Source organism: Amblyomma mixtum, chromosome 3 (assembly GCF_055824585.1).
Source record: "Amblyomma mixtum isolate Tamu chromosome 3, ASM5582458v1, whole genome shotgun sequence".
NCBI lineage: Eukaryota > Metazoa > Arthropoda > Arachnida > Ixodida > Ixodidae > Amblyomma > Amblyomma mixtum.
Window position 1 is genome coordinate 52,055,665 of NC_143014.1, and position 19,346 is coordinate 52,075,010.

Genomic DNA, 19,346 nt, shown 5'->3' on the forward strand with positions numbered 1-19,346 from the left:
ACAAGAAATGCAGCCAAGACATAAATCCAGCAAAGCGACAGTGGTATTGCCTTTACAAGCAGCTGGCAAGAAAGAAGAAGTGAGGAACATATTATACAGTGGCGTCTCTAGCACGGAGTGTAGCTAGATCTTCCCGACGCCCTTGGACACTTGGCGGTGGATGAGGAAGTTTTACTGCTGGAAAAGGTTGAGGTTATGCTTGAAGTTGACCTTGACCACTTGGTTGCCGTCCAGGGCGACGGCACCAAAGACAAGCACAACGAAATCTATGCATAAAGGTTTTTTTTTTTTTTTTACTGACAATGTACAGTGTCTATACATGGCAACAAAACACGGCCCTGTACCTATGCATTCATGCATCGGGGTAGTAGGCGTAGCATGGACTGATGCAAATTTTTTAATACTAATTTTATTCGGCTTTTGTTGACAGGACACCAATTCAGGGATTCTTTTAGATATGAGATAACTAAAGATAGGGCAGAAGAAAGGAATTCTGCTTTCTTCAAAATTATCACACATCTAAAAAAATTTCTGATTTCCGCCAAAAAATTGGTAATAAAAATAGTGTAATATATAAAAAAGTAACCTTACTCCATTCCTTTTATAGTCTTTGATAAACACTCTTAGCTGTTTTCTAAGCAAGCCTCTTGAGGAGTTTTAAACAAATGACCGATCAAAAACAAACAAAAAAAGGTTTTCATAGTGAACTCGGTAACAGAACATGCATGGCTTGAAAGACTGACATAAGGGGTATGCGAACATTCGAAATTTTCATATAGCGAATTGAATATTTTCCCATCTGATTCACTGAACAAATCAAATAGTACATACTCAAAACTATTAGAAACGAATCCAATACATTCTCCTGTTTCCAATATTTTTCAAATAATTGGCATAAAATTCGTATATGGCACGCCATAGTTTTCTTCAACAACTATTTCGAAAACAAGACCCACTCCAACGCCTCGGAGCATGCTGCCACGATCAATCTGTGCCACTGATCTTCCCAAGGTGGAGATCAGTGGTCTGCACGGAAAGGAGGTTTCAGCATCGCGTTGCAATCCATTCGTATAACAGCATTCATAATGCTCACACATATGGCCCCCAAGATTAGGCGACGTGGCAAGGTGCAGCCAGTTCAGCAAGTCCTGCATTCGTGCCCAATCTTGTAGGCCATGGCTTATAACTCTCATCCCTCTTGTGAACCAAGATGTGGTGCTAATTTGTTCGCTGTCATAATCAGCATCAAAAGGTAATTTTCCCGTGCATATTGTAAACGGAAAAAAGAGGAAGAGGCTGTGCCACCGCAGGAGTGGCATGAGGACAAAGTGCGGGGACGAGCGCTTGTTTGAGAGAACGAGCGGCAAAAGACCGGGTTTCGCTGTCTTCTTGTGCCGACCCACACCGTAACAGTAGGGACGTGACAGTCAAGTTTTTGTGCTGCATGCCCCCCAAGTGGAGATCAGTGCTGAGCCTTTTGACAGCAGGAGCTTTAGCGCAACGAGCTTTAACGTTGCCACTTACACTTTGCATGCTGTTTTGAATTAGTAGTTGTTTTTGTACGAATATTCATACAAGTAGCGAATAATCATGTAAATATTCAATTCGGCGATGAAAAGTACTATTCGCACACTCCTAACTGGCATTTTAAAAATAGCATGAGATAGGTGCCTTTACTATCACAGAATAGTAGAATTATGTGCACCTAACCATGGAATGTCCCAGTGCCAGTTGGCAAGCATGCCAGCAGTAATATCCTGTCTGACAAACACTAAGCCTGTCATTGCCTTCACTGACTGCACAAAGAAAAAAATAAATCAGCAATACACTAGATGTCAACAGTAGAGCTCTTGCAGGCTGTATCTCAAATTTTCACTTTCTAAAGTGGAGCTGCTTCTAAACAATGTGCTAGTAAACAAACCTACTAAATTAACAAAGACTGTTTGCATCATAGCACACAACAGATACTTATTTGGTGCCTTGATTTAAGCTGCCTTTTCTTACGTAATGTTCATAACTCCAGATCTTTGGTGAAGAGAAAAGCAACTCACTCACTTGAGAAACTCATGAGTCTCAGTCAGCAGAAGCTGGGTGCACTTTTCATCAAACGGCGTGTAAGATAGCATGCCCCCAAACCTGACTGAAAAGAAAGAAAAATCGTTATAGTCACCTTGAACTACTGCTGAAAGGCAGCAGTGAATTTTTCTTTTGAATGAGAGAATTTTTCTCTCAGATACTACTAGCACAGCCATGGACACTCATGCAATGTGAAGATTGCTCTGCAGCAGTTACTGTCCAGCCAATGTGGGCATGTCAGCAGAAGGTGCATAAGGCGCCATGAACAAAAATGACAAGTGCTTTTCTTTTTTTTTCCTTGCCCTACATGCTCTGTCTGCACTGCGCCTAAGTACTTTAGAGGAAATGGAACACCCTCGCGAGCTCCTTTCCCACAAGTGAAACTGTCACATTCCACAATTCAAGAAAGAATAAAATACTGTAAGTGTTGCACCAATGACCTGATCACTCATATGCATGCCTTTAACCAGAGACCCCTTTTCACTTCTAACACTGCAAGCACTTTCAGTTTCAGTGCCACCAACACGTATAAGATTTGCTCACAGGAAACATATGATGAAGCCGCACAGCAGTTTGAAAGATGCTGCTTTGCAGAGGTGGATTCAATCTAACGATACTCAGTATAACAGTTTTTTTTTTAGATAAGTTCCATTAAAGGGACTGTGAAATGCCTTCCAAGGAGAGCACATCAACTGGCTCAATCACTTCATTGTGTTGTCATGAACAGCTGAGCCAAATAACACACTTCTACACGCAGCAGAGAACCCACAATCCTGCTTAAGAGTTCGCAAGCCCTTTCCGACGACTTTTTTATACTCACACCCTCCTCCGTTGTATGCTTCTGCTTATACCAGTTCAGAGACGGCTACTGGTTAGATTCTTTCAGACGTCGGGCAACTTCAAGGGCGTCCGCAGAATTTTTTGCAGGAGGGGGCGCCATTGGTTGTTGGCGCCGGAGGGGGGGGGGGGGGGGTATGTTCGTAGCAAAAAGGCACTATTTGCGGAGTAAATTTATTTATTTATATATAAATAAAAAATAAGTGAAATACACACATGAAATAAAAATTACAAACAGCAAATTAAAGCGTGGCTAGGAGAGATGCATTGGAGTTTATCAACGAAGAAACAATTAAAATTAATAAAAAATGCAAAAAGATACTGCCACTTCGTGGAGAAAAGTGCTCAGTCTTGCTGCATACGGGTTCTCGACTCACCCGGATTGATGACCAGCACACAGCACAATATCGTCACAAACACGCAACCACTGTCACTCAGTCAGTCTTCCTTGAACAGCAACTGCAGACGCCTCGGATTTTTCTGGGCGAATTGCGTGATTACACGGGTGATAAATTCATTTCTGTACTTCATTACACGCTCTCGATGCACACTCATCACACACATTGATTGGAAAAACGGTTGAACGGGTACGTTGAATACAAAAGATGACTATATATACAACGAAAACTTATTTACAAGATAAATGCACGCTCGCAGCTTCATACACCTCGCTCCATCTTGCTCGCGCATCCGCACAGTCGAGCAACCGCACACACACTGCTCGCCGCTCGTCGTTTTCTCGTCCGCTGTCTTGGTTGTTCTCAGCTTCGTTGACAACCGGCCACTAAAACACCGAAGCACAAACACAGAGGCGCGCACACGTGCAAGGGTTTACTTCCGCGCGACTTCCAAGGGGAAGGGACACTCGCCACTCCGGTCGGAAAATTTGTTTTGTGTGTTTTTATGGGGTTCAGTGCCCTAAAACGACTCAGGCTATGAGGGACAGAGTAGTACAGAGTTCCGGATAATGTCGACCACCTGGGTCTCTTTACCATGCACTGACATCGCACAGTACACGGGCGCTGTTGTGATTTGAGGCCCAGCCAGAGGTGACAGGCGAGCCAGGCAGGCGCCATCGGGCTGCGTTGACCAAAGGCGCTGGTGTTCGGAGAAGGCGCAAGGAACGCTGGTGTGGGGGCGCCTCTGGAGACTGCGTCGCCGTGAACAAAAGCAGCTAATCCCCTTTGCCGAAGATTCTGAATGCGGCGCTTCTACCGAACTGCGCTCTCCCGCGGATCGGAGGAGACAGCGAGCGGCGGCGGCGCCAACTCATCGCCCGCTTGCCCCTGAGCAGCCCGACAAAGCGGGGGTGGACACGGCTGATTTGTCCTTCCCTCCTGAAGATGCCCTGTGCACTGTCTGCCTCCCTGTCGCTATCTCTCTAGAGATCAAAGAAACAGACACCCATCTCAAGACGGCTCGAAACACATGCTCGCCGGTGCCGCTGTATGTCTGCAACAGGTCGCCTTCAACAGAGCTAACGATGGCGTGGTTTGAAAACGGCGTAAAGACGCGTGCCCGGCCGCGGCATTTCGCAGATGTGACCCAAAGCGTGGAAGCGGGGCTGCTTTTACCCTTTTGGCTGAGCGCACCACCGCCCCTGGCGTGCGGCCATCACTCACGCTTCGAGTGAGTGATTTTCCAGGGGGGTGCAGCCGCCCCCCCTTGCCCCCCCCCCCCTCCGGACGCCCATGACGAAGGCCGCAGCCAGTGATATATTTGTCGATGCTAGTAGCGTGTCCCACCAGGCATCGGGTCCAAGAACACCGCCGCTGTGCCGAAGGAGGAAGGAAACGTGGGCCGGAGACGGGGAGTAGGGGAAGTGAAGGAAAAACGCTTTATACACTTATTTACATAGAGCGGGACTGAGAATGGCTCTCAGTGGAAGGGCAACGTCTTCGTCAACCGTAGTCGACTGGAGCTAGCAGGCTTCTCGGCCACACTCACGGCCGAGTTAAATATCGTCCGGTTTCCCCAGATCCCTGGCTGGGGAATAATGGTCGACGAGCACTGTCCAATCCGATGGACCGAAGGGGACGTTCTTGTCACCACCCACGGCTGGGCAGGTGCGAGCTTTTCCACTCTCCCACAGCTGGGCCGATGAGAGGGGGAGAATGCTGACTCATCCAGCACTGCGGGAAAGGAATCTCCCGAAGTCCTCCAGCAGGGGAATGAACTTGCCTCCCCGCCGATTTCCCAGAACGCGAGTCGGGGACACAGAATTCTTCAATTATCCGCCAGCGTGACCGGCGCCGCCAGGTCGCCTCCGCATTCACGGTGGTTGCTCGGACAATAGCTCCTGGGCCTCGCCTGCCTTCGTCGCCGCTGCACTCTGCTCAAGGAATTTCGCTGGGATTACTGCTGACAATGGCCTTTGACATTCCTGCCACACTAATCCGCTGAGGCTCGGAGGGGCATTCCAAGCATCCAACTTCCCATGGTCGTCGCGAGGTTGTCGACCTCGATGAATGTTCACGGTAGCTGCATGATCGGGCCCACGTGGTCCGAGTGGACACAGGTGTGACGGGAACACACAAAGAGAGTTAAGGGGGGGGGGGGGGGGGGTAGAAACATAACAGCACGTCCGCCGCCCGAAGAGGTCTCGTAGTGGTTGCAGCCAACGCTGCTGCGCGCAGAGACCTGGAGTTGTGTCCGTTCGGCCTTTGGTCACAGCTGGGCCCAAAGGTTCTTCTTGCTTCGTTGACAGCTGTAACGAGCTCAACCAGCAAAGTCCAAAGCCCAACAAGCAGAAAGCGCCAAACTGACTTCAAGAACCGCCAAGCTGTTTTCGGTCAACAAAATCTCTTTAGAGAAAATGAGCTGTAGCGTGAAATTTACGTCCTCCTCCGAAAGTTGACATGTTTGACCAAACCAGAATACATAGAGCTTGTTTAGCCAAAAGGGAGGAAAATTTCCTAAAATTTTGGGGGGGTGCCGTAGCACGGTGTATGTCACAGAAAGCCACCGCCCGTGAGAGCACAAAGGGAAGGTGGAGCTGCTGAACACACATACAAAACAGACAAAAATGATTCCCGCTAAAGCAAAAAAAACAAAATACAAATTTGCATAGCGGATTAACGTCTGGGGAGTCAGGAAAGGGCATTACACGGGAAAGCTTCGGCTGAGGCCATCAGCGTTGCCATTACCTCGCTATTTTCTGCAACGTCCCGCAATGCCAAGCTCCAAAATTTCGCTCTCATTTTTGTATAGGAGAGTGTAATGAACAAAAGAACAAAAAACAAGCATGAAACTCAATATGAGATTATGCGTCATATCCGCCCCTTGCGCGGCCGCGGTCCGACAGCTGCTTTAGCAGATGAGACATTGCATAATGCTAGGAATTCCAGCCTGCATTTCTGTACAGGAGAGTTAAATGAACAAAAGAGACAAGCATTCAACTCAAGACTGGATTATTCCTCGAATCCGTCTGCAAACAGCGTTGCGATCAGAGGAATTTACTGCTTCCTATTTTTCAGCCGCCCCCTGCGCGGCCGCGGTCCGATTGCTGCTCTAGCAGGTGCAACAGGACACAAGGCTAGGAATTTCAGCTTGGGACCCTTAACTGTTTCTCGTCCAAGTCTCGCGGTTCTGAAGTTTGGCTGACGCTCAGAAAGCAGAATGCGAGAAGGGAACGGACGAGTGCGAATGCCGTGCCAGCGTATCCGTCTCTCTCGGATCGGGTTCGCGCGTTGCGTTCTCTTGGCTTGTGTTCCCACGGGGCGGGTGCGAACTCTTGAGCACCGAGGTGCCAAATTGGGGTGGCTACGCGGTTCGGATTTTAGTCGAGCATTCAACAAGAGCCGCACTTTCCCCTTGATTAACTCTTCCCGTTTGGCCACCTCTATACGCTGCCGCTCCGTGGAAACCCTCGCTGTTGGTTTGCGGGGCGCGTCACTAGCCATCGCGGAACCGTCACAGGCAAAGTCGCTGGCGTTCGCCTCATCATCAGTTTGTAAAATTGCCTGCTCTAGCTCACCACCGTGAGAATTTATCAGGCTTACTGGGTCATGTTTGCCCTCGTCACCCGCGTGCTCTGCCGGCGCTGCGAAGTCTGGAGCCTTCGAACTGGTGAGGACCTGCGCAGCGTTATCTCCAAAACTAAGGCCCTTTTCTTTGGGCAGCATATCCAAGCGATTTGCGAAAATCGAGGGATACTGCATAGGCAGGTTTTGGGAGACCGCTGCTTTGGTCAGACGCAGCTCGAGCGGGCTCTCGATCGCGACGCGGGCAGTAAGTTGGTCGTGTTGGATACCTTTCCTATCCTTATACTGGCGGTACAGCAGGCCAGAACGGAACTGGAAAGGTATGTTCTTCCGTGACACACCTATGTCACTTTGGTGACTCAAATTTTGTACGGTTTGGTCTTTCTCTTGCTCAGCGGTGAACGCTTCTCTGTCCACACGAAGGAGTTCGAGAAAGCCATCCGAGTGGGGTAACACAAGATTGGTATTCAGTTTCTCACCTAGCCCCAACTCATCACTTGCGCCTGCTTCGAAAGACTCACTATAGCCTGCACTACTGTCGGTACTCTTTACCCCTGTGCTATAAGTGAGTAAGTCCTGCGCTGGCTCGTCATTAGTTAGCGCGGAGCCGTCACAGCTTAAGTCACCGGCGTTCGTCTCATCCACAGTTTGTAACAAAGCCTGCTCTAGCTCATCACCGTGAGAATTTACAGGCTTCGGGCTTACAGGTTGAGGTTTGCCCTCTTCAACCACGTGCTCTGCTGGCGCCGCGACCTCACGAGCCTTCGAAATGGTAAGGACCTGCGCAGCGTTATCTCCAAAACAAAGGCCTTTTTCTTTGGGCAGCCTATCCAAGCGATTTGAGAAAATCAAGGGATGCTGCCTAGGCAGGTTTTGGGAGACGGCTGCCCCGGTCAGACGCACCCCGAGCGGGCTCTCGATCGCGACGCGGGCAATAGGCAAAGACACACTGGTTTCATTGGAGCATAACTCATTCTCGGGTGTTTGGTCGCGAGCGGCTGTCGTTCCCTCATCGTTGAACTGATCGTTTCGAGGCAGCGCTGAGGCGCATTCCTCGCTTAGAATAGAACTTGCAGTTGCCGCTTTCAACGCGCGACTGCTTTCTGGAGGACTACATTTTTGCGCTGCGCCTACGCCTTTCTTGGTTGCAAGGGTAATCTGCGCGGCATCGCGCTTTTCATCTAACGCCGCGCTCTGGCTTGGAGCGCCACAGTCGCTGTCAGGTGGCAGACAACGACGCTCTGTGCCGCAGATTATCACATCAATTTCCCGACTGTCACTGTTCTTCTGAGCAACTACAATGTGCGTAGCTGACCAAGCGGGGCTCTTTGGCTGGTCGCTGACGCACTGATGGGGGCGCTGCTCGCTGCTATCACTTCGGCTTTTAGATTCGGTCTGTACACGAATTCCGAAGTATCGGAAGAGGGCACTTTTCGCTTTGTCGTAGCTTCTGGCATCCTCATCGGACAGTCGCGCTAATACGGCGCTGACATCGCAAGGAAGGATGGCCAGCAACATCATTGACCATTCGCCCTGATCTAGTTCTTCCTCCGCACATACCTGTTCAAAATTCGCGAGGAAAGTTCTGAAGCTCTCGCCTCTCTGAAAAGTCCTCAACCGATCTCGGGCCCTTTTCCGTCTGAGAAATTGAGTCGTACGTATGAGCTCCTGCTGCTCTCGTTTACGTAGTTCCTCGAGCTCAGCGAGTCTCTTACGGCATTGCTCCTGCCATTCTTTTTCAATCCTGTCAGCCTCCTTCTTAGCGGCTTCCTTGCGGTAAAGGCGTTCTTTTTCAACCCTGTCGGACTCCTCCTTGCGCTCTCTTTCAACCCTGTCGGCCTCCTCCTTAGCGTTCCTGATTCCCTCCTGAATGACTTCCCAGGTCTCCAAAATTTTGTCTCCCTCCTCCTTAGCACCACATTCCTTAATAGCCTCAATCAGCTGCGGCTTTCTGTGACTCTTCCTGGCCTCAATACCCAGCTTTTCACACAGCAACATCAACTCTGGCTTCTTTAGCTTGCTCAAATCCATGGCAATTCTCGAACGAGGACTTTCAAAAATAAGCTGCTACGTGAAATGCTTAAGCGAGCACGTGCAGAAAAACAATCTACAGGTAGTGATAAATTTCCAGAGTTATCAAGCCTGGCAGATTCTTAAAGAAAGTCAAGCGCTCACCACTGCTGAAGCCAGGACCAAGCGTGGAAGATCCCGCCGCTGCCAACCAGTTGATATATTTCGCCGATGCTAGAAGCGTGTCCCACCAGGCATCGGGTCCAGGAGCACCGCTGCAATGCCGAAGGAGGAAGGAAACGTGGGCCGGAGACGGGGAGTAGGGGAAGTGAAGGAAAAACTGTATTCACATATTTACATTATTTACATAGAGCGGGACTGAGAATGGCTCTCAGTGGAAGGGGAACGTCTTCGTCAACCGTAGTCGACTGGAGCTAGCAGGCTTCTCGGCCACACTCACGGCCGAGTTAAATATCGTCCGGTTTCCCCAGATCCCTGGCTGGGGAATAATGGTCGACGAGCACTGTCCAATCCGATGGACCGAAGGGGACGTTCTTGTCACCACCCACGGCTGGGCAGGTGCGAGCTTTTCCACTCTCCCACAGCTGGGCCGATGAGAGGGGGAGAATGCTGACTCATCCAGCACTGCGGGAAAGGAATCTCCCGAAGTCCTCCAGCAGGGGAATGAACTTGCCTCCCCGCCGATTTCCCAGAACGCGAGTCGGGGACACAGAATTCTTCAATTATCCGCCAGCGTGACCGGCGCCGCCAGGTCGCCTCCGCATTCACGGTGGTTGCTCGGACAATAGCTCCTGGGCCTCGCCTGCCTTCGTCGCCGCTGCACTCTGCTCAAGGAATTTCGCTGGGAATACTGCTGACAATGGCCTTTGACATTCCTGCCACACTAATCCGCTGAGGCTCGGAGGGGCATTCCAAGCATCCAACTTCCCATGGTCGTCGCGAGGTTGTCGACCTCGATGAATGTTCACGGTAGCTGCATGATCGGGCCCACGTGGTCCGAGTGGACACAGGTGTGACGGGAACACACAAAGAGAGTTAAGGGGGGGGGGGGTAGAAACATAACACCAGTAAGCGGCGCAGGAGCACCGACCTTCCAGCAAACAAAAAATGTCGAGAAGAGAGGGAAAGGCGCGAAGATGCTGAAATTCAAATTTTCATCACCAGCCTGACTACGCCTACTGCAGGTCAAATGCCTCTCCCATGTCTCTTCAATTAACCCTGTCCTTTGTCAGCAGCGGACACCGTACCCCCCAAACTTCTTAATCTCATTCGCCCACCAAACTTCTTTCTGCCGCCCCCTGCTACGCTTGCTTTCTCGTGGAATCCACTCAGTTACTCTTAAGGACCAGCGGTTATCTTGAATTCGCAATACATACCTTGCCCAAGCCCATTTCTTTTTCTTGATTTCGATTAGGATGTCACCAACCCGTGTTTGTTCCCTCACACGCTCTGGCTGCTCCCGGTCTCTTAACGTTATACCTATCATTTTTCTTTCCATAGCTCGCTGCGTTGCACTTAACTTAGGTCGATCCCTTTTTGTTAGCCTCCCCTTTTCTGCCCCATAGGCGAGTACGAGTAAGATACAGCTGTTGTATATTTTTCTCTTGGGGGATATTGGCAAACTGCCATTCATGATCTGAGAGAACCTGCCATATGCGCTCCACCCCATTCTTATTCTTCTACTTATTTCCCTCTCATGATCCGGATCAGCAGCCACTACCTGCCCTAAATAGACGTATTCCCTTACCACTTCCAGCACCTCTCTACCAACTGCGAACTACTGTTCCCTTGCAATACTGTTTTACATTACTTTGGTTATCTGCACGATTTTTAAACCCACCGTTCTGCTCTGCCTGTCTAACTCATTCATAATGCTTAACAGTTCATCTCCTGAGTGACTTCGCAAAGCAATGTCATCATCAAATCGTAACTTACTTAGGTATTCTCCATTAACTCTAATCCCCAACTGTTCCCAATCCAGGCCTTGGAACACCTCCTGTGGTGAATAGCATTGGTGAGATCACAAGCCAAAGAACAAGTGACGAGAAAGCTTAGGCAATAATGTGCTTTAAATGCCACGCTGACGGAAGTTCACCGAGACAAAATGGCACGAATGGAGCTATCGGCCCAGCGGTCGTAGGATATAGCGGGAACATTTGTGCTCATTTCAGCCGAGTAAGCACGCAATTCGTTAATGCGCCGTGCCCACTGAGCCAAACATGCATGGAAGCACACATATGCAGGAATTCAGATTTGAAGCACCAAGGGACGAGTAAAATCATCATCTATTTGTTTTATCAACATGTCAATGTGGGAGTAAATTGTCGCTTTAATAATTACATGTCTTCTTTGGTCGTGGCTGATGTGAGGCTACGACGAAGATCGTTCGGCGCTCCCGTTCCATGTCCAGCTCCCGGCGGGAATCGCACCAACGTCCCGCTTCGCCGCAAGTGAGCCGGCCGGGAGGAGATCGGACTACGCGACACGGAACTGGTGCTCCACTTCTTCAATGACATGGATCCCAGATGGCAAAAGGGCCGTGGGAGCACCATGAGCAAGTTGCCGGTGAAGAAGCGAGGCATCAGCTTTGGCGAAAGCCGCCAGCTGGTGCACAAGTTCTTCCTCGTCTTCTCTGACGCCACGAAGGTCGGATGGTGCATGCGGTCCAGGTGCTTCAGTAACAGGTTCCGTCCCAACACCGAGGAGCACAGCAGCAGCAGCAGCCTGGACGGGATCTCGCAGGAGGCGGGCTAGCTGTCCCGCTTCTACGATGATGAGAGCTGGTCCCGGCGCAGTGTCTGTTGTAACAAGACGTAGAAGCCGGGCGACAGCTTGAGCCGAAACCTGGAGCACAAGGCGATCCCGGATACTGCGATGACGATGTGGGCACAGTAGAAAGGGTGCCAGCGGGTGCTGGGCACTGGCGATGGCGACATAGTGCTCCGCGTCGACTGCAATCCTACCAGAGAGTTCTTGGTCGCCATCAGGGGCAGGCATTTCGCATTGATGGCGTACATCAAGAAGAGCGTTCTTGTGCGCAAAATCTGGTCTCCGAAGCAGTGCCAGCACGAAATGAAGGACCATCTCTGGTGCAGCTGTGGGCAACCCGCCGAAGGCATGCGGGCAGTCGCTTTCCAGAAAGCACACGCTAACGGGCGATCGTTGCTGTTCCATATTGAGCGTGTTGGGGAGGCGTTGTGGCAGCGCAGCTGGAATCATAAGCAGAGACAAGTTGATGAGGGACGCTGATTACGTGGGCACAACCGTGGGCTCGAGCTGAGGGCAGTGTTCTCCCGGTACGGCTCTCCAGCTGTGCGAGTTCTCGACGTTTTCCTCTCCGAAACTGGCTGGCGTCACCTCTTTCGGAAGTGTCGAAACGTCGTCGCGTTGCGCTGTACGAGGATCGAGCGTGAAGTGAGTTCTCTCGACTTCGTCTAGCTGGGAAGCGGCGAAAGTGAAAGCTTCGAAGCGGCGAGAATGAAAGCTTCGAAAATGAAAATGGCGACCTGCAACGGGCACGGCACGTTCAGAGCGACTAGCGGCGAACGGAAATTCGATGAAACACGCGCCTCGAGGTGCGCGGGCTTTGAAGCGAACTCCCTTCATCTTTTTTTTCTTCGGGTTTAGCTAAAAGAACGTCCGGATTCTTGGGCTCTTTATGAGCGAGCATTTTTCAGAGCCTTCCGTTTCTGTCAGAAAGCGCGGATGCACGGCTTGTTTTGCGCCAGTGTTGCTCTAGGCTTTTCGTGTCGAAGCTGTGCCAGAAAAAGTGTCTTTTTTGTCCGCCATCTAGTGATTTGCTAGCATTTTGCAATATATCTGATGTGTTTCTCTCAGTGGAGGCTTTTTCATACTTTTAGGGCCCTTCTCCACTCTACTCATATTCATCAAGAATTGCAAAACATATGTTAGGAAAATTTTCAAAATGATTTCCGCAGTGCATATTGCAGAAAATTACGAAGACAAAATGTGTTTCATGCTCCTGAAAATTGCACGTGGAAGTTTTTATGGCTTTTTAAATGTTTTTCCAAGAAGTCTGGGGCGAAGTGCGCATGCACAGAATGGAAGGTCCGCCTTGCGTCTTGGGTTAGCGGCGAACGCTAATGGGTGTCGACGTGACGAGCGCGGTTAATGCCGGACAGGGAATCCAGGTTGCCCAAGAATCTATGTACAGATCCGGGAAATCCTACAGGGCGTGGTCCCGTTTCGGTGGCACTTCGTGATTGCCGAAATAGCGTGCGCCCAACGCCGTTCTACGTTCAGGCAACATGGCGGCGCCTATCGAAGTTGCATCCAAGTGGGGCCTCTCGCTTCACCTCCGATTCGTCGTTGTCGCTACGCTGTGCCCCACGTTCACGGCAAACTAAAGGCGCACGAAGCTTTCGCTTTGTCTGAACTTGCCTGAATCACAAAATTTGAGCGATAAAGCACCCCGGATTTTCATATTGCTTCCGTGTTTATGGAGTTGCTAGGCTTAGCGAGTACGCGTCATTTGACGTCAGCAAGCGCGCGAGGTTCACATGCGTGCGCCCCAACGCGGCTCTAGGTTCAGGCAACATGGCGGCGCCCATCGAAGCGGGGCCTCTCGCTTCACCACGGATACGTTGTCGCCGCTGCTCTGTGTACTAAGTTCACGGCAAACGAAAGGCGCACGAAGCTTTCGCTTTCTCTGAAGATGCCCGCTCCATAAAATTTTAGCAATTAAATGCGCCCAATTTGTCAGATTGCTTCTGTGTTTACATAGCTGCTGGGCTTAGCGAGTACGCATTGTGTGGTCGCCATAGAGATGGCGGAACGTTCGAATGTGGTTTCCTGCCTGAGTAAAAACACACACTTATCATTTTTGCTCTGGGCTCATGTGTATGCAATAATAACAGTTTCTGATGAAGAAATAAACACATATATTGAAATCTTTATTAACAGTATCTTTTTTGTTTGCCGTAGTGGCGCTGCAATCGATAAACGCAAGTCTGGCCCCGCTCCTTAGGGGAGACTTAATAAATCTCATCTCACTGGGGCCCGCTATTTCCTTCGGGCCCCCAAGCCTTGGGGCCCCCTATTCTAAAACTCTCTACTAGCTGGCATGGAAAAGCGAATGATTGAGCTATAGCTGTTATTGATGTTATTCCATAAGTATTGCTCTAATTTCGTTTTAATAATGTAACCAACACCATTTGTGATGTAGACTGGGACCATAGCAGGCAGATAGCCTCTGCCAGCACAAGTAGACGTCCCGCCTTCCCTACAAGACTTCGACGCTTTAATATAGTTTGGTCAGCCGTATATTAAAAAAGCTATAGTTTTCCCCACTGCTGAAAGTTAATGGGTGTGGTCAGCTCTGAGATTCCGCTATGGTAAGAACCGTTCTGGAAGTTATCTTTGGGTTTGCTATCTTTGCAGAGTAGAATGCTCATGTGCGGATCTCTATTACAATCATGCTGTTCAAGGACAATAAAAACCAGTGATGTAAAGGAAGGCAGAATGCTTGCGAGGGCTCGTATGTGCCTTTTTTTAACGCTACCACGTTAACGGAAAAACGCAGGTCGTTGAGCAGCAGTTTGCATGTACTTACGGAGATAGCGAACAAGCTTTGTCCCTCACGTATCTGGAGCACATCAGGCATAGGCCTGCACAGGTCTCTCCAGAAGGGCGAGCCGAAAGGTATGGTAGCGCCTCTTCAAGTATTAAGGGTAGCAAGGAACAACAGGGGACAATATTTGTGCTACCTCCCCCTCTATTTACGCCTATGACAGGTGCAACTGTTCTCTGGCCACTAGTCCAGCTTTCCTGAACATCACTTTTAATTGTGAGGCAACTGTAGAATATTTTTAAACACTGTAGGGGTATATGGCTGATAATGGTCTAATCTTCCGATGCGCAGCAAAATCTTACTTAACGTGCACTGACATCGCACAGTCGCTCGCACCGAGTAGTTAAGACTACCATAGAAAACCAGTGCGGTTCGTTTTTGAAAACAAATAGCTGAAAACTACAAGTGTCCCGAGGGGGGATCTGCGGATATATTGATCGTTATGGTGTAGACTGACGCTACGCGGAAAATTGCGTTCATAAACAACTTATTGTTGAAAAATGCGCTTGTCCAGAATTTCTGGGTATGAACAAGAAACGTACACACGGTGCACATATGGAAGAGAAAGGAAGGAAGGAAAAATTAGAGTTTGGTTTTGTAAATTTTACTCCTGCGATACAACGAGGACGCTGCGTGGCGCCCCTCCGAGGTGGCTCAAGGGCGGTGTACGGCAGATGAGCTCCAGTTGTCCGGTTCGATCCGGGAAGCGACGGCTGCATTTCGGCGGAGGCGGAAATGCCCGTATACTGATGTTTGCGTACCTGATAAAGAACCCCGTGCGGTGGGCACTATATGAGAAGCCCTTTATTATGGTGTGCCTCAAAGCCCACAATGTTGTTGGCACCCATTGAACCTCGAGGAGCATATCAACGTTTTCCAGAGGCAAAGTTAGTTTTCGACTTCTGTGGTATGTCGGTGTAAATTAAAAAGCAACCAGAGGAAGTATCGGCAAATGACACCCATTCAGTGTCAACACAAACAAAATAAACAAGGGAGGGGGGATCCTCAGGGTGCTTAGCGAACGCTTCGACAAGAGGTCTTGTCTTCGTCTGGGTGTCAGATGTCCTTCGGGACGAATAGAAGTCTTCTTGTCGAAACGTTGGCTAAGCACCCTGAGGATCCCCCCACCCCTCTTGTTCACTACGTATGTGTGGTCAAGAGACACAACTTTCTGGCCTCCATCTACCGCGCACTCAATCAGTGATGTCTGTTGTCATTTTTTCCTTATCATTATGACAATTAAGCACTATTGCAAGGTTGGTTGTTAGTGATTCCCTGATGTAGTAGCTAGGAAACGAATGACGTCACCGACGTTCGTTTTCTCCATGGAGGAAGGAAAACCTGGAGAAGAGGATGCGAGGACGCAATTCGTGAAGTCACCGCGCGCCCGGAAGATGCGGTCGCCCCTACCTGAGGCAGCTCCCTCGTCTCCCGTGCCATTCCGCTGCCCGCGGCGGCAACACTGACGCCGCTGCTATTTGCCTCATAAGTAGGCTCGGGATTGATACGTGCCTTCCGACACGCTTTACGCAATGCATCTGACAGACACGGGTCATCTCCTCACATTTCCTTCCTCCATGGTTCTCTCAGATTCACTACTGCAAGGCTAGAGTCTCGTAGCCCGTGTAGCGATGCTCGCAACCGCCGTAAGGGATGTACAGGCACTTGTGGGACGGCTGAATCTTTCCCACGGTCACCGTCCCCTTGTGGCGGGCGCGGCCGATGTATAGCTTCTCGCCGGAAGAAGTTCGGCCGCCCTCGACGGCTCTGTCCGGAACGGAGCCGCCGGAACTCTCCACCCAGTGCACCGAGGCGCCGTCAAACACCAGGACCTGTCGAAAAGAGGCGAGATCAGGGTGCCTCGATGAGGCGAGGCGGGCATCGGGGTACCCGAGGCGGGATGTCAGCGGCACGTGCACAGGCAGATGGGCGTCTAATGCAAGCGCTTGAAATAAAGGCCTTGTTGAAGGGTCGAGGAATCCGCATGATGCATTATTGCGAATTTGTCGCAACAATGCCACATCAAAACGGAGATGTGCTCGTTCCGCCTAAAAAATTCCCTGGTTTTCAGTCATAAAAAATTGCGGGCAACGGAACTGAAGGACGCGAATAGATCGTTAGTTGCTTGCCAGTCTTGAGGAGGGGTGTGACAGTCGCCATCTTCCGCCCTGCGGAGGCATCGTTTCTCATCCAGCAACAATTTGTGAAACTCCAGAACACGGTAGCAAGAGTTAGAAGGTAGCTGAGTGACAGCTTCACAGTTGACCCCGTCGTGCCCTTCTTACGGCAATGAACGCTTGTTTTGTACAACAGTGGCTGCTGAGAGCACATCCAGCCTGAAAGGCGCAAACGCGAACGGCGTATATCAGACGCACGGACCACCGGCAAGAAGCGTTGCAGGTCCCGAACCCTCAGGCAGTAATCATTCTGCGGTTTTCTTCAGCTATTTCTTTCAGTGGTATCCGCTCATGAAAAGTAAGCGCGGAAGGCAGGAAAAATTGCGAAGGCTGATTGCGGATACCTACGGCTGCGGCTAACGGGTTACATTGGTCACGCATGTTTACTCACGTTTCATTTTAATCCTTTGCTCGCTTTAGGCGGGAACTCTGCATATAGAGACATACTTTTGCATAGATAAGCACAAGAACACGTAGACACGCACGAAAAGCTGGTTGGGACAAACTTACGCCACACTGAAACTCTGCTCACTTCGTAGCTTTCGTAGCGGTGCTCGCCGCCGGCGTAGGACACGTAGCAGCAGCCGTGGGAAGCCACCACCTTGCCTGGAATCAGATCTCCGCCGTGTTCCGCTCTGCCGATGTACGTCTCCTCGTCGCCATCCTTGCCTCCGGGCACCGCGTTGTACGGGACGTTGCCACCATCGGAGTGAACCCACATGATCGTGGGCATGAAGGCCACGGCTTTAGGGGCCGACCACACTGCAGGCCGAGGATATATAGACGAAACTGAGGACAGAGCGAGCAGCAGTAGCCGAGTAATTCAAGCCACCTTCACCCCTATCCCCCCGCTCTCTCCTGACCACTCCTCCGCCTGGTACTCAGTCAGTATACTTTTACGCATTCTTGTATACAGTCGTCTACACACACCTGTCTAAAGCGCTCAAGCGGCACGCTCTGTTGCGCCTTTACGACAGTAACCGCTGCCTGAGTGGCAAATATAGTATTTAGAGACATAAAGAGCTAAACATCATCCGTGTGAATGTTCACACACGATAGGGTCTCGTTTCGAGCCCTAGGCCACCCGTAAATGACGTATGTGTACTCTCCGGTGCGCCTCTCCAGCGCTGATGCCGTCTTCAGACATATCGCCGATTCCACCCGCAACCACACTGCCTACAGTCCTCAAGTCGTGATTGAGATTGATGGGAGGACGCGCAGCGTGCTCCGAACGCACCGAAGGCGGGCGCTCCTTTTAACGCGAGGAGGTTCCTGGCGTCAGCGCGTCTGCCCGATGACTGCAGACTGTTAAAGGACTATAGACACAAATTTAAGTGCCTGTTTTCTGCTTTCAAGTGGTGCATTAGACATTAGAATACATAGACCACCGCGTGGCATTCGCCTCGGCACGCTAAATAATCTATAATTGAATTTCTTGTTCATGCTGTTTCGGTTTCGGTTTCAACGACCAAGCGCGCCGATCAGTTTGTACAGCACACACCACAGAGGTCAAAATGGAGGGCAACGTGAAAACATCGTAGAGACATCGTTCCCTCTCGTCACGGAGGAAGGAAATAGTTCTTTCCTTCCTCCATGCCTCTCGTAAACACCTCCCGATTTTAGCTGTTTGGCAGCGCCACTCTTGTCATTTTTCTGAACTGTGATCATTTCATATATGTGCACTAATGTAGATGGCGCTACTTAATACATTTAAATAGAGTTACTGTATATATACAGTAACTCTACATTTGAAGAATGAGAGCCCGATATTTTAAGAGTATATTTACCAGAAAAAAAGAAGCTCGTAACGTTTCAAGAGCGTGTGCCCTTCATATGCACAATGAAAAACACGACATAAGCACAGCAAAAAACATGACGAAAAAGGTAGCTAAAATCAACTAGACAGTGCACATTCCCCCAAAGCCGTAGAGAGGCGATGGTTGGCCATGTAGAGCGAAGTATTAAGTTTCTTCATGCAAAAAGTGCTGGTTACCTGAACAGTATAGCATTTCATTTTCAACTATTTCGAAAAAACGCTAACTTAGATCAGGAATAACTTTTAAACTGAATGAGGGAGCCCAGGAAACACAAAACGTCTTACGAACGTCTCGGAACAGCTTCAAATGACTACAAACGTCTTGCGCTGTGTTCAAACGTCTCATAGATGTCGACAAGAAGAAGTTTCCTCTGCGACCTCTCTTAAACATCTGCAGTCAGACGTTTGCTGTGAAACTTCTGTGAAACATCTGTAGTCAGATGTTTTCTAAACTTGTTTCTAACACGTTGAACTTGAGACCACGTCAAGGAGATGCGCCAGCAATCAGCAGAGAGTTGCCACCGTGGATTAAACATGCTGTAAATCACGGCACATAAATTAGATGGCTCTCCTGCTTCACGTTTCGAAGAGCAGGCGCGCCGGTGCAAAGACCGCTCTTTGTATTCGAACACAAAAAGCGCATTTTCTCCTACGGAGCCCGAATCACGTTCCACATCGAGTGCAGCTAACCCGCCACTCGTAAGGCTGGATTTAGGTAACATATAATGGCCCTGAAAGCCGACGGTAGTTACGCGAGTGAAAAAATTTGCTTCATGTTGCGAACGCCTCTGTTAGGCCTCGGCTAGCTGGCGGCAGCATGCGGATTGACAGGCGCA

The 19,346-nt window shown here is 50.0% G+C and overlaps 1 protein-coding gene across 2 annotated transcripts in view; it reads right to left on the reverse strand.

Moving 5' to 3' along the window:
- LOC149350186 (pfs47 receptor-like) overlaps nucleotides 1-19,346 on the reverse strand; it is a 42,179-nt gene that overhangs the window by 2,962 nt on the left and 19,871 nt on the right. Inside the window, exons 2-3 of one of the 2 annotated variants that reach the window (XM_089579166.1) lie at nucleotides 17,205-17,456; nucleotides 2,056-2,140 (exon numbers count right to left, since the gene is read on the reverse strand). In XM_089579166.1, coding sequence (XP_089435292.1) covers nucleotides 2,056-2,140; nucleotides 17,205-17,456 — 337 coding nt within the window. Of the gene's footprint in view, nucleotides 1-2,055; nucleotides 2,141-15,594; nucleotides 16,350-17,204; nucleotides 17,457-19,346 lie in introns of those variants that run through there. The other variant, XM_089579165.1, reaches the window with a different exon arrangement.